Source organism: Eschrichtius robustus, chromosome 6, assembly GCF_028021215.1.
Source record: "Eschrichtius robustus isolate mEscRob2 chromosome 6, mEscRob2.pri, whole genome shotgun sequence".
Lineage (NCBI taxonomy): Eukaryota > Metazoa > Chordata > Mammalia > Artiodactyla > Eschrichtiidae > Eschrichtius > Eschrichtius robustus.
This window is the reverse complement of record NC_090829.1, coordinates 7301695-7316854: the sequence shown is the minus strand read 5'-3', so window position 1 is coordinate 7316854 and position 15160 is coordinate 7301695. Positions and strand designations below refer to the sequence as shown.

General features: G+C 39.1%; 1 protein-coding gene across 1 annotated transcript; it reads right to left on the bottom strand.

Annotated features, from left to right (window-relative positions):
• Positions 1-359: 359 nt before the first annotated feature.
• On the bottom strand, positions 360-14396 carry SGO1 (shugoshin 1). The gene is made up of 8 exons (XM_068547300.1): positions 14246-14396; positions 10849-11002; positions 10568-10764; positions 6906-6982; positions 4792-4850; positions 3465-4280; positions 913-1102; positions 360-706 (listed from the first exon to the last, which is right to left on the bottom strand). Exons 2-8 carry the CDS (start codon positions 10988-10990, stop codon positions 601-603), a joined length of 1587 nt encoding a protein of 528 aa, XP_068403401.1. The 5' UTR covers positions 10991-11002; positions 14246-14396; the 3' UTR covers positions 360-600.
• Positions 14397-15160: the final 764 nt, after the last annotated feature.

The window sequence follows — 15160 nt, the reverse complement described above, 5'->3', positions numbered from 1 at the left end:
GCCTAAGCAACCATCAATTCTCTAATCATGATCTAATACACATTTTACCTGAAAAACCAAATACAACAATAGTATAAGGGATCCACAAATAGCTTAGGGTACACCCTACTGTGAATGACAAGGATTTATTTTGTTCAAATATTGTACAAAGAGTTTCAAAAGATCCTCAGCCTGTCTTCAAAAATCATTCATTCAAAATCATTCATTCAATCATAGTATTACCTACTTAAGGGAAAAATAAAGATGCCTTATAATTAAAACATCTTAATTTGAAGAAACATTAATTTCCAAATGTTGGTATAAGATACATTTTGACTAAAATTAGGCAGTATAAAAAAATCTAAACTATTATAGTGCTTAAGTCCAATTATTTATACCTAAAAGAAAAAATAAACCAAATGTATCAAAGGTTTAAGAAAAACCATCACATTTGAAGCATAGTTTTGAAGAAATGTTCACGATCTAGAGTACTGTCAAGAGAATATTCTATGGCAGTAGTTCAACCCACTTGAACACTATCTTACAGATTCTCTCGGCACCACAGAAGAGGGTGTAGGATGAATTTAAACAACATCCAACAAACACTTCATTGTACTTGCTTCATGCTTTTTTTTTTTTAGAACTGTGTCTGGAATCCTTTTTCTGCTTAAAAATAGGCGAATTCAAGAAACACAAATCTGTAAAAGGGTCCCCTCTTCTCAGTTTCCTGTAAGAGTAAAGAGAACTCGTAGGCATAATTATAAGCATCCCAATACTAACTTACTCTTGAGTATAAATTTACTGTAGAGTATGCCATTGTTAATATTCCTGGTTCAGATTTTCATCAAAATGGTGTATTTCAAATAAGGCTCCATAACCTTAATCCCCCCATGTGTATCATTAAAAGTTAGTTCCCACAAGCCAAATACTTACGAAGCGAGCGTGGGTTCCTTATAGTTCACACTGGCTGTGCACCTACGTTTACGCAAAGACACTGGTGGGCTTTCTACATTCTTTTTTGGAGAAAGAGAAAGTTTTCTGGTTTTCACTACAGGATACAAGGGGACATTTGTGATATCCTTCAGGCGAAAATGAGGTGACTGGTGAGTTTCAGGTAGTGCACCTACAGAAAACAAGTTTTATTGAATATGGTTCCAAAAAACAAACAAGCAAACACAGGAACTAAAACTGTATGCAATTACACATATTAAAAGTATACAAAATCCAGCATTTTACAACACAGATTTTTAAAAACTTGTTCACCATTTTTTCCTCCCAGATAACACTGAAATATTAATTATTGTAGCTGTGAAGAACTGACTAAAACAATAGTTTACTAAAACTTAAAATTCTTAAAACTTAAAGAAAAAATTAAAATTCTTCTAGGATAGCTTGGGCACAATGAGTTAGTTTAAAACTATGCAATTTCATTTAGTCACACCTTGCTCTTTAGAATCATCCAGGCCTCAATCTCTTTCAATTCTAAGTTTATCAACAAGTGACTTCTTATTGTCTTATAAAGCCACTCAAACTCATTCTATTAAATAAGTGAGAATTCTAAATCGTACTCTCTGGGTAAACCAGGAGAAAAGGTGTTCCCTCTAGTAAAGCTAGTCAGTTAAAAAATTACCCAGGGGCTTCCCTGGTGGCGCAGTGGTTGAGAATCCGCCTGCCAATGCAGGGCACACGGGTTCGAGCCCTGGTCTGGGAGGATCCCACATGCCGCGGAGCAACTAGGCCCGTGAGCCACAACTACTGAGCCTGCGCGTCTGGAGCCTGTGCTCCGCAACAAGAGAGGCCGCGATAGTGAGAGGCCCGCGCACCGCGATGAAGAGTGGCCCCCGCTTGCCGCAACTGGAGAAAGCCCTCGCACGGAAACGAAGACCCAACGCAGCCATAAATAAATAAATAAATAAATATAAATAAAAACACTTACCTTTAAAAAAAAAAAATTACCCAATGTTTTTCCTGTCATAAACATCCAAGTTATTCTACTTGGAGCTACATCTATGTTGGGAGACAGCTACCCAGCACACAGGTTAAGAACACTATAAGACAAACAAGCTCTTAAAACAGTTTTAAAAAGCAAATCATTTCCCAAGAAAAACTAAATTGTAACTATAAAGTGACTTTATACTTATTAACCGTTGTCCAGGGTTACTTGGGATTCAAATGTTCTGTCTTTCTTGTCCCTACATAAGCATCTTGTACTATACTAATTATTCCAACTTTTGGTTTAGAAAATATGGTTAAACTACAACATCAGATCAGTTGCTATATTCCGGAATAAAACTTCGAAAACTTCAAAGCATATACAGATCTTCTGGGGATTCTGTTAGAGAGATAGAGATTCTGATTCAAGGATGTGGGGTATGGCCTGAGATTCTGCTTTTCTAAGAAGTTTCCAGGTAATGCTGATGCTGATGGTCTGGGGACCAAATTCTGAGTAACAATATTTTAGAGTGTTTTTTTCTTTTCTTTTAAAAACTTATTATGAAATATTTCAAGTATACACAAAGACGGGGACAACAGTATGATAAGCCCCCAGTTACCCAGCTTCAATAATTACCAACATTTTGCCAATCGTGTTGGATTTACTCTAAAATCATTACAGCATATTTTTTTAAAAAGATGTTTGCACGCTACCACCACCTAACTGGTTGACCTTGGAAAGTCATTTGGCTTTTTTAGGCTTTAGTTTCCTTATAAACAAAACAAGCATGATCACACCTACATGTCACAGAGTTGTTCTGAGGATCAAATGAACTAGCATGACAATATTTTGAGAATAAAACCTGCCTGTTTATGTTAGTTTCCCCAGACTAAAATTCCCAGGTGAGAATCTCTGTGGGCAGGTGCAGGCTGTATCATCAACATTTGAACCATGCCTACTTTTTGATCTAACCAATAAAAGCAAGATTTTTCTAAGCCACAGTTTTTAGATATTTTACAAATATCTTACAAAAGAATACTAAGCCCATCAATTGAGGAAAAGGTTTTCTTGGTCTAATTAGGCCACCTTCACTAAATAGAAAATTATTTTAAATTGTGGTTCCTGTCAAGTTGACTATATAAAGCAAAGCCATTAAAATTACAGGTCACTGGATTCAAGTTTGATTTCATTTTCAACGGGATGTTTCAGGGGAGTATGTAGTAGGTATTTTAATTCAACTTAACTCCACAAAAGTTTTTTCCTCGCCTTGGAAGGTTTCATTTACTGGAAGTAAAATCGCTTTCTCCATAACAAGTAGTATTTGTTCTTAAAGAGGATTTAAATTAGCTTAAAGCATGTCGAAGCAACACAACTGTGATTTCCACCCCACAGCCCCCCCACTATTTAATCTGACTGTAACTTTCCCCAAAGAGACAGATGGTAAGTCTGTAACCTCCTCCAGAGAAACAGATGGTAAGTATAGTATATAAGCACCAGGAGTGATCATTTAACATAAACATTAAAAATGCAGGCAAACAAGTAAATCACTTACTAGGAGGAGTTTTTGTTGGCTCAGAACCCTCTGTCTCCTTTTCACCCCTATGTTTCAGTGCTCTTTTAGATCGAGGCCTGGTGACTGGACTCCTATCTGATTCACTGGTGAGATCTTGACTGAACTTGCACGTGGGCAGATAGAGGTCATCAGAATCATCTCCTGAACCACTTGATTCACAGATGCTCACTTCAGATTCATTGTTGTTTTCTTCTCTTTTAGGATCATTGCTCACTTTTTGTCGGAAAGGAGTGAGATGAACACCCTCTTCCAAATTAAAATTGTAAGCATCGCTGGAGGTGACAGATTTATCCAACTTTTTTTGGGAAACAGTTTTTTTATATTCACTTTTGCTCCCTTTATACTTTGAGACAGATTTTGATTTTCTCCTTTTGTTAGCTTTTCTTTTCTCTTCTCTTTTTCTTCCTTGGGCAGCTCTGTGCTTACTTTTAGTTTGGTCTAATTTATACTCTAAAATGTCTTCTTTTGTTTTAGTAGATTGTCCTGGGTGAATTAGCCTTGTTGATAAGTAAATTTGATCCTTGTTCCATTGATAAAAATTTTGTTCTACATTTTCAGGTATGTGCGTGTTTACTGGTGAGTCTACAAATCTAATTCTTTCCAATTCCAAAGACTGCTCTGACAAATGACTGATTCCAAAATCATCCAAGGCATTGAACTGACATGGATTGTTGACATGTTTCTTTAAACTGCGACGGAGAGATACAGTTCTAGGTAAGACATTATCAGTTGACTTATCTTCACCTGAATCCAAATCGAATCCCAGTCTGTCTTGAGAAATAGTAGGTGTTGGCTCTGAGAATTTAAAAAAATAAATGAGAAAGACAGTTTTACTTTATGGAAATTTAAATTTCAAGAATCTTAGAATTCAAAGTTAAAAATGGAACTAATGAAAATTCATCCTGTAGTTTCCCCACATTTACTATAAATAAATAAAAATCTGGGGAGCATAATATTTACTTCCTTCCGACTGTCTGTATCTATATATTCCAAGGTTGTTATGAGGGTTAACTACGGTAACATATGTTAAATGCCTAACACAGAGCCTAACACATAGTAGGCTCAGTAAACCGCAGCCACAGTTATAGCCAAGGTTTCTGACTACAGATTTGGAAAAATAAATGGATGTATTTTAAAACTCTTGTTATTCTGTGTAAAATAAACAGATATTTGCTTTGAGCAGAGTACCAGACGAGAAGATTTAAAAAGGTAAACAAATAAAAATTAGAGAAATTTAATTATGTTACTTGTTCCCAAAGATCTCATCTTGCCTTTAGCAGTATTTTTAGATTTTCATTTGTATTACCTTCTATTTGGAACAATTCTTCTTGTCCTGGAAAGTCAGCGTCCTGAATAGGAACTTGCCTTAGAAAGTACCAATAAAAAACAAAAATTTAGTTAACAATTATGTAATAAAAACAAATTTTAAGATTTTCTACAACGTAAGTTTTTTTCTTTAGTATCTTTTCATAATTCCACTCTAAATCAGTACATCTGTTCTATATCAAAGGAAACCAAAAAACACTTATGCTGATTACGTGGAGGCTGATTTGTTACGACTGGCATTCAACTGCCACTGGAGGAACTAACATATCAAATTGGACAGTTCCTCCTGAAAACATTCCATAACTCACCATTTCATTTAACTGGAGAAACAGCCAATCAGATCGACTTATAAAATACATTAAGAAATTCAGTTAGATCCTTATTTAGGAGCCTGCGTTATCACTAGCCGAGCTGTGATTTGCAGACAGTGCACACTTCTACGGTGCTTACCTACTGACTCCTCTGAAGTTAATACTGTTCATTTTCTTTAAAAATTTTGTCCCCCTTTGGTTCATGGAACAAGAAATTTCCATTCTTGGGGTTTCCCTGGTGGCGCAGTGGTTGAGAATCTGCCTGCCAATGCAGGGGACACGGGTTCGAGCCCTGGTCTGGGAAGATCCCACATGCCACAGAGCAACTAGGCCCGTGAGCCACAACTACGGAGCCTGCGCGTCTGGAGCCTGTGCTCTGCAACAAGAGAGGCCGCGACAGTGAGAGGCCTGTGCACGGGCGATGAAGAGTGGCCCCCGCTCGCCACAACTAGAGAAAGCCCTCGCACAGAAATGAAGACCCAACACAGCCAGCAATCAATCAATCAACCAACCAATCAATACAAAAAAAAAAAAGAAAAAAAAAAGAATGTGTGTGCTCGAGCTACGAACCGACCTAGTCACAAAAAAAAAAAGAAAGAAATTTCCATTCTTTATGCTTTAATATAGCCGTTTCATTCTAATTATAATTTTATTCTCTATTTTCTGTAGAGAATTTCCCCCTCTGGACATCAAAACTTAAGTACAAGTTTAGGTAACAGAGTTATGGCAACCAACTAATAACAATTTTAGAAACCTTATAAAAACTCAATTACCTCATCTTGCTTTTTGATCATCACATAAATATTTCGTCACATCTTAACATTCAACAGTTTAAAAACTATTCATGATTAAAATTAATATGGGGATAGGAATCATATTAGTGATTACTTCTGCAAGGAGGGGGCACAGACTCGAAAGGGACATGAGGGAATGGCTTATGGCAGTAGCTCTCACCTGGGGACAGTTAACCTCCCCCTCCCCCCAACGCCCCCGGGATATTTGGCAATGTTGAGAGACATTTTGGTTCTTGTAACTGTTCGAGGGGGGCTGCTATTGGCCTCTAGTGGGTGGAGGTCAGGGATGCTGCTAAACACCCCACCATGTTTGGGGCAGCCCCACAAGCAAGGATGATGTAGCCCAAAATGTCAGAGGCGCTTAGACTGAGAAACCCCGGGCCAGAGTGACAGCAACGCTCTGCATCTTAACTCAGGTTTTGGTTCACGGGGGTATACATTAGTCCAATTTACTGAACTGTGTAATTAAGATCTGTGCATTTTACTGTATCTAATTATAGCTCAGTAATTCATAAGCAAACAAATAAAGTACCCTTAATCCAAGAGAAGAAGAAGGTATATGAGGTCTGATGGTATTTAAGAATGAATTGGATTAGCAAGACAGTGTGAAAGCTGTGTTAAATATGATATTTTATTAGATTTCTTTTCTAAACCAGACTATTTGTAGTACTGGCAAAATACCATCATTTGAATAACCAATCCTTAGAATAAAAACACAATAAAAGAAAAATGTAACTGAAGGGAATAGTTTAAAAATTCAGGAGAAGCTTTCTATTCCTAGACATCAAAAAAGTAACTAAATAGAAGAAAGCTTTGGCTTGGCTACACAGCACAGAATTTCAACATATAAAATTTCTTAAATACATTCTTAGAGAGAACATCAGACCCAAATACAAGAGTCAATATAATGCTAATTTCCTTTCATAAATGGATCACAGAATTAAATACTTCTTGGCATTAATAATCATAATAATGAATTTGACACTAACGGTAAATCCTCCACGAGTAAATTCCTGGAGTTGCTGTCGCTACTGGAGTCCATTCCAGAGGGACATGCTTCCCGGTCCTGTCAATGTATTAAAACAAAGAAAACACTGGTACAATGGAAATATTCATAACAAAGCATTCATTTATTCAACAGTACTTATTGACAGTCTGCTATGATGCCAGGGACTGTTCTAGGAACTGAATCTATAGCTACAAAATAGATTAAGTACTACTCTCTTAAAGCTTACATGCTAGTGTAGGGAGATGAAGTGTAAAAAAGCTGATGGTGATAAATGCCACTCAGGTTGAAATGACAGAGAGTAACTGATTTTGGAGGTCTCCTTTAGATGGGATGACTTTCATATGAAACCTGAAGAATGCAAAGCGCCAGCCATTGAAGGAGGAAGAAGTGGAAACAGCAGATACAAAAGTCATGATGTAGGAAAACCTTGCTGTGCTCAGAAAAGAAAGGCCACTGGGGCTGGAACATAGACAGTGAAAAGACCAGTGAGAGGTGGGCACACAGAGGCCAGATAATGTAGGGCCTTGAGAACCATGAGTTTGGATTTTAGTCTATGTGTGATGGGAAGTCATTTGAATATTAAGCAGGGAAGTAAAATGATCTGAGTTTTAAAGAGATCAGTCTGGCCACTGTGTGAAACATGGATTGAAAAGGGCCAAGGGCACAGGCTGTAAGGAAGTCATCGTAGTAAATCAAGCAAGACATATCAGCTTGGACAGGAATCCTGTGGCTGTGGAGGTGAAGCCCAGGGGAAGGCTCTGCGATAACAGTGCACTCACATTGAATAGGGGCGGAGGTAGGGACACAGAGTGAGAAGGAAGCTTCTTATGCTTCTGACTTGAGCAAACGGGTGGGTTGCCTTACTGAGCTGAGTAAGACTTACAGAGGGAGGCAGAAGTCCAATGTCTTGGGAGGGGGGAAATAAAGAGTTGTGCTTTGTACAAAATATATTTGAGATCCTTTATAAATATTTAAGTGAATATATCAAGTAGTAACTGTGTGTGTGTTTATGTAGGTCTTGAGCTACAAATTTGGAAGCCACCAGCAGGCAGACAATATTTAAAGCTATGGGAGCGGATGAGATGGGCCTAGGACAACTGATGCTTAAAAGTAAAGAAGCCAGCAGAAGAGAGGGACATAGAACAGTCAGAAAGATAAACAAGGAGAGTATGATGGTAAGAAAGCTAAGAGATCAAAGTGTTTCCAGCAAAGAGTCATCCCTATACTATGCATTACTTCAAGGCCAACAAAAAAGAGAAGTGACCCCGGAGGTTTTGGTAACCTTGACACACAGCGACAACAGAATGGTGGGGATGAAAGCCTGATAAGAGTGAGTTCAAATGTGAGGGGACGCTGAGCAAGGGAAGACAGTAAGTGCTCTGTTCTCTCTGGAAAAGTTCTGCTGTGAATGGAAGCAGAGAGATGAGGAGATGGAGGAATGAGATCAGGAGAGGTTCCATTTATTTTCTTTTCCTCTTAAGATGAGAGATACTGAAGCACATTTGTATGTAGCTAGAACGATTCAGTAGAGGGAGATAAATGTTGGAGGAGGGTGCAAACTTTCAGGAGCAAAGTCCTAAAGGAGATGAAAAGAAGGGAATCTGATGCACAAGGGGAGGGACTGGCCTTGGATAGGAGCAGAGACACTTCTGCCAGTGGCACAGGAAGGAAGACGGAGAACACAGTGTAGATACAGGAAGGTGTGTAGATCTCTGTTAGGAAGACGAGTGGCCCAGTCTGATTCCTTAAAAGTCACTCCAATTCAGTGCAGTTGTTTTATGAAATTTGATGTACATATGACATGAAGACATTATAATGAACAGGTTAAAACTGTTCATCAGAAACAACTAGAAATTTAATCCTGTTAAAAGTTTTAAATTTATTATCAATATAGCTAATGTTCTAAAGCTAGTATTATTACTGAAGATAAGTAAAGGAGGATATTTAACTACAGAGTGAGATAAAAATTATTTAAAAGATCCATGATAAAACTTAGGGAACAAAATGCTATTAGAAATTACTTCCTGATTAATCCTTATAAGGTAAGTTAATTATTGGTAGGGAAGAAAAACATTCTTATTAAAGCATTTTAAGTTCTCCAGCACTGCAAAATTGACTTGATAAACAAGGATGCACACGTATACAACGATGGTTGAGAATGAGTCACATACCGCAAGTACGTGGCAGAAAACAAACTCTGATGTTTTAAATGCTAGGAATACTTTCACCCAGCAACTAACAATACCTTTTAATAAATATTCAAGAATCACTGATAAATGTCAAAAGGCCTACAATAACAGAATTTTTTCACCACTGTTTTTGTGATTATCTCATTGAGTACTCACTTGACACTACTCTGTGTGATTTCAGCAAAAATTTGGAAAGGGAAAAGGAAGATTCAAATGTCTTTGGAGAAATTTTTTTCCTCACTAGTTGACCAAACAAGGAAAAGAAAAAAATTAGGAAAGATTACATTCTGAAGGAAAAATATTTTAAATAACCCTCACATGAAGGTAAAAAAAAAAAAAAATTGTATCTAATCTTTATAGACAATTTTCTACTACATTATGTATGTATATGTTGCTATATGTGTACATATGTATGTGTATACACACACAGGTTCTATATATATCATACACAGAAAAAATATGGAATCACCTTAGTTGCAGGGAAGCAAGAACTCTTTCACTGACTCTTCCTCTCAATGGAGAGGTGACAATTCCTTTCTTGAGTCCAGACCCCTACCCTAGTCACTAGGCTCTGGCTTCTTCTCCTGCCCTAGGTGCCAACACAACTGTCTTCACTGACGTGGCAAACAGATGGACACCCAAGTGTTAACACCTGACACTCGCCACTGCTCTTTTCTTTCTCTGCCCCATGCAGTTTCCCTGGCAGTGGCCTCTGGGAAAAGGAGAGGTAAAACTGGCTCGTCCTCTCTCTTCTAGGAATTAATGTGTGACGAGACCCAGATAAGATCCTAAATCAAAATTTCTCCAAGTCTCTTATGTTTCGGCTGGCCTTTCTATACATTCCTGGACACAAACAGAATCAGACTGAAAAGCAGGCAGCAAAATGTTCAGGATATTTCTTGTTTGGGAGTTAATATATAGTTGTCCTTATTTAGCCAACTAGCCAAAATGATTAGCCAAAATGATTCTCCATAAAGCACTTAAATACTTCCCATCTCCCCAGTCAAGGTAGTCCTTTCAAAACCCCACTGGTGTAGCAAAACTACATAGAAAAGCTAAGATTAATAGCACTGATTAAAACTTTTGGACTAGTCTGCTTCCACAACCACTTTTAGACCTTTGGCTTGGTTGCCCCTACCTTTGACTCACATTGCTGCCATTCAAAGGGTCTGGCCGTGCAAGAGGCTAAACTATTTGTTTTATACGTTGTCTTGCTACCTGCTTTCAGAAGCAAGTTATATGAGTATAAGCCTCAATCAGCTACAGGTATATGCTTGAAGCTTTCTTAACTGGCCCACACACAACTGGGCTGCAGCACTGAAGAAAGATGTTCTCATCACTTCACTAATAACAGAGCTATCAGTAATTAATTTAAAAAACATAACTGATCTAAACTACTAATTCATGGTTTTAACATTTTTCCCAAGAAATCGAGCCTTTGTGATCAAAATACCTGAGCAGGTTCTTCTGTCTGTTGTGAAGTAAGTTTTTCTTTCAGTGTGTACAGCTGACACATGAGGTAGTAACATTCTTTCCTCAGCTGTAAGATGATATCCTGGGCTTCTCTCACCTTGGACTTTTCATTTTCCAAAGCTAAGACTAACATTCTGTTGTTGTCTTGGTAGTTTTTTAGCAGTGTAGAAGTGTTGGCTAAAAGAGAATAAAAAGTTTTTTTATCAGTTATTAAATCTAATCTTAAACAGTGATGTAAAGGACAACATGAAAATCTCTTACTGATTATTTGGCATGGCGCAGCTATCAAAGACTTTCGTTTGCCAATCTCTGCCAAGTTTTTACTCCTCTTCTCTTTCATTCGTTTCTTTATGTCTTCAAGACTATCTTGAAAGGACTTTTTGAGGCATCGTTCCTTGGCCATCTTCTGCTAGGACTTTAAAACAATAGAAAATATTTAATTTTTCAAGGGGTGATATCAAATATAAAACACAACTGAAAACACAGGCTATTCATAAAAAACGGATTAAATAGAGACTTTGTAACTGTAGAATTAGCCCAAAGTAGATAGCCAATCTGGTAATAACCTACATTTGCAGCTTTTAAATTACATTAATATTTGTGGCATAATTTTATCCTCCTCGGGTACTTTATAGGGAAGGCTTAATAAATATGGATTTCCAACACAAAGGCTCTATAATATGCCACTTATTTATTCTTTAACAAATACTCATTGGGGGCTTACTATACATTGGGTTGGCCAAAAGGTTCATTCAGTTTTTCCATAAGATGGCTCTAGTAGCACTTAGTTGTCTTTAACTTCATTGGAAACAATTTTGTCAGATCGTATGTGACAACTGTCATATAAGCATGCATTTAAAAAAATACATCAAAATTGGTGAATTTTTATGTAGCTATCTTAATACTGAAGATGGAAGAAAAAAAGCAACATTTTCAGCATATTATGCTTTATTATTTCAAGAAAGGTAAAAATGCAACCAAAACTCAAAAAAAGATTTGTGCAGTGTATGGAGAAGGTGCTGTGACTGATCGAACGTGTCAAAAGTGGTTTGCAAAGTTTCCTGCTGGAGATTTCTCGCTGGACGATGCTTCACGGTCGGTAGACCAGTTGAAGTTGATAACGATTAAATCGAAACAATAGTTGAGAACAATCAACGTTATACCACACAGGAGATAGCCTACATACTCAAAATATCCAAAACAAACGTTGAATATCATTTGCACCGGCCTGGTTATGTGAATCACTTTGATTTTTGGGTTCCACATAAGTTAAGTGAAAAAAACCTTCTTGACCGTATTTCCACATGTGATTCTCTACTTAAACGACACGAAAACGTTCCATTTTTAAAACAAGTTGTGACGGGCGATGAAAACTGGATACTGTACAATAATGTGGAAAGGAAGGGATCATGGGGCAAGTGAAATGAACCACCACCAACCACACCAAAGGCCAGTCTTCATCCAAAGAAGGTGATGTTGTGTATATGGTGGGATTGGAAGGGAGTCCTCTATTATGAGCTCCTGCCGGAAAACCATGATTAATTCCAACAAGTACTGCTCCCAATTAGACCAACTGAAAGCAGCACTCGACGAAAAGTGTCCAGAATTAGTGAACAGAAAATGCATAATCTTCCATCAGAATAACGTAAGATCTCCTATTTCTTTGATGACCAGGCAAAAATTGTTACAGCTTGGCTGGGAAGTTCTGATTCATCCGCTAAATTCACCGGACATTGCACCTTCGGATTTCCATTTATTTCAGTCTTTACAAAATTCTCTTAATGGAAAAAATTTCAATTCCCTGGAAGACTGTAAAAGGCACTTGGAACAGTTTTTTGCTCAAAAAGATAAAAAGTTTTGGGAAGATGGAATTATGAAGTTGCCTGAAAAATAGCAGAAGGTAGTGGAACAAAAGGGTGAATACCTTGTTCAATAAAGTTCTTGGTGAAAATGAAAAACGTGTCTTTTATTTTTACTTAAAAAATCTAAGGCACTTTTTGGCCAACCCAATACGAGGCATTAAGGGAAATGCTTAATATATTTTGATGTTATGATTATTTATGTTTCCTATGACAATATTTATGACCAACTTTTAATGTTTATTAGGCTTACAGCATTAGTTCAGAGGCAAACATGTATCTGGGCTTTGCTTTCCAGTTACTTAAGATACGCACACATGCTCAAGAAAGTCAGGCGATCTTGAGAGGTTTAGTCATACAATGTAACACTATATACAATTTCACTAGGCTGTTATAACAATCACAGAGCTAGAAAAAGCAGGAACTGGGGTGGAGGAACATGCCAATTTTCTCATAGTTATTTTTAAAACTCAGATCATGCATACAGCAGACATTATATAATTATTGTTCTACATACTGTTGAAAGTAGCAAAACATGCAGTGCCAGGAGACCATGCCATTGAGTGTATTAGTACGTAAGTATATGTAAATCTTTCAATGCTGCAAATCAGATGGCTTTAGTATTTTGCTACTAAGCATGTCAAACTACTTTTCATGAACCTCTTTTGCCCTAGACTGTATTTTGCAGCTCTTAAAATTGCAAAAAATAATTCCTGTTTCCTACCACAATCTACGTATACAATTTTCACTACAAAAGGACACCTTCATCTCCTCTTAGTCAAATATTTTCCTGAATCTTACATTTTCTTGAACGTTTTCTCCAGGCCTTCCTTATTTTCCTCTGGGGTCTTAAATATAGATATTGTAGATTTCATTAAATATTTTCTTTCTGCCAATACAGATACAATATATACTGTGATGTTTCCAGTAGAGCAAGCACAACTATTATTTTTAAACACTAACGTTAAGTGGGTTGTATAAAATACCCTACCACAATGGAGTTTTTGGAGTTCAAACCTGGAGATGTTTGAGAGCCAGGCAGATTAGGTAACTGAGCAAGTTGGTTTGGTTACTTGAAAAGCAGAGTTTATGTAAAAAACTTTCGTTCTTACATTTAATCAACTTAAAATTACAAAAGAAACATGTGCCCTATCAGGAGTTTCATTCCCGTCTAGGCTGATGGTCTTAAAAGGGGGTGTGGTGGAGAGAAGGAATGAAAACAGTCACAGCGCGGACGGCAGTCTCAATCTGTACAGTACTCGGGTAAGGGGCCTGGGTTCAAAAGAACCTAGAATATTTGATCTCCATCATAATTCTTTCATCACTCTTGCTGTAGGACACTGGCCAATGCCGGCTTTTCCAGGGTAAGAGAAGCAGCAAAAGAAAAGGACGTCAAAGGCATCGCGCCACACAAAAAATATCTGCCAGTTTGTGTGCCCTCACGTTGAGCCTCGCTTTAAACTACTGTAAACGCTTTACTTTCACATCACTTAAGTCACACAGTTCCGCGAGGCGCGAGGTTACGGGCCCACTGAACAGGAGAGGAAATAAGAGCATCGCAAAGCGCAGGTCGGGGGGCTGAGGAGAGAGAGGCACCCGGTCAGGCAGACGCCACAGCCTGAGCTTTTGGCCACCGAACTCAGAACAGAGAGACCCAGAGAGAAGGGGGACAGGGGTCAAGATGCCCCTGTGTCACACCCGAAAAACCTGCAGCCTCCTCTTGAGAAAGCGGGACGGGGGTGGGGGCTCCCGGAAGAGGCCCGGAGACCCGCCTCCCGCAGGGACGTCCACCACGGTACCTTGGCAACGGCTTCTGCCACAGCTGTCGCCCTCCTCCTCACATTCCAAGGCTCCGCGAGGTTGTCCGGCCGTGCGCGTCCCGAGCTCCGAGACCCCTTAGTCTCAGGGACCCTCTCTCAACGCCGCTGACCGCTTCAACCACATTCGAAATTCTCCGCCGCGCTCACCCATTGGCTGGCTGGTCGCGGTCACGTGATGCTGCGCCGCAGCCCACGGCGCAGGCAGAGCCCCGCCCCGCCGGGCGGCCTCATGTGACGCAATCCCGCCGAGAATCCGCATCCCGGCATCCGTCACCCCCTCCCGCGGGGGCGGAGCCAGTTGCCCGGCGCTTTTCGGCTTGGAGTTGTTGGTTTTTAAGGATGGAACCTCTCCGACACCTTTCAGGGCGGGTATTTTAGGGAGTTCAAAAGCTTCCTGTTTGTCTAGTCTTACAGCTGCCCGTCTTCGAGGTTATGCGCAAGGGCTCCCTCTTGTGAGACGAATCTTCTCGGTTGTTTGCCCGCCCAAGCAGTCAACCTGCCGCACGGAGGCGGTTAAAGGGATATTCAAACCAAAATAGGGAGCAGCTTTTGGATTAACGGGATTTTGTTAGGGAGGTTGCACATATCTGAAATATTCAGATCCAGGTTCTTTCTCTTTGCCCGACTACCTCTGGCTTTTTTCCCCTCAGGCAGTGACACCAGCATCCATGCAGTTACCTGCCCAGAAGACTGGGGAATCTTCCGGATTTTTTATTCTCCTATAGCTTCTCCACGTCCAGTCAGTTACGCAGTCCGGTCACTTCTACTTTCTAAGTATTATTCAGGTCCAGACTCCACTAATTTCCATCTTCTAATCCAGGCACCTACCTAATCCCTTTCTACGAAGTGCGTTAGTACCTGCTCTGACGGCAGAGTCCATCCCGTTATGTTGTC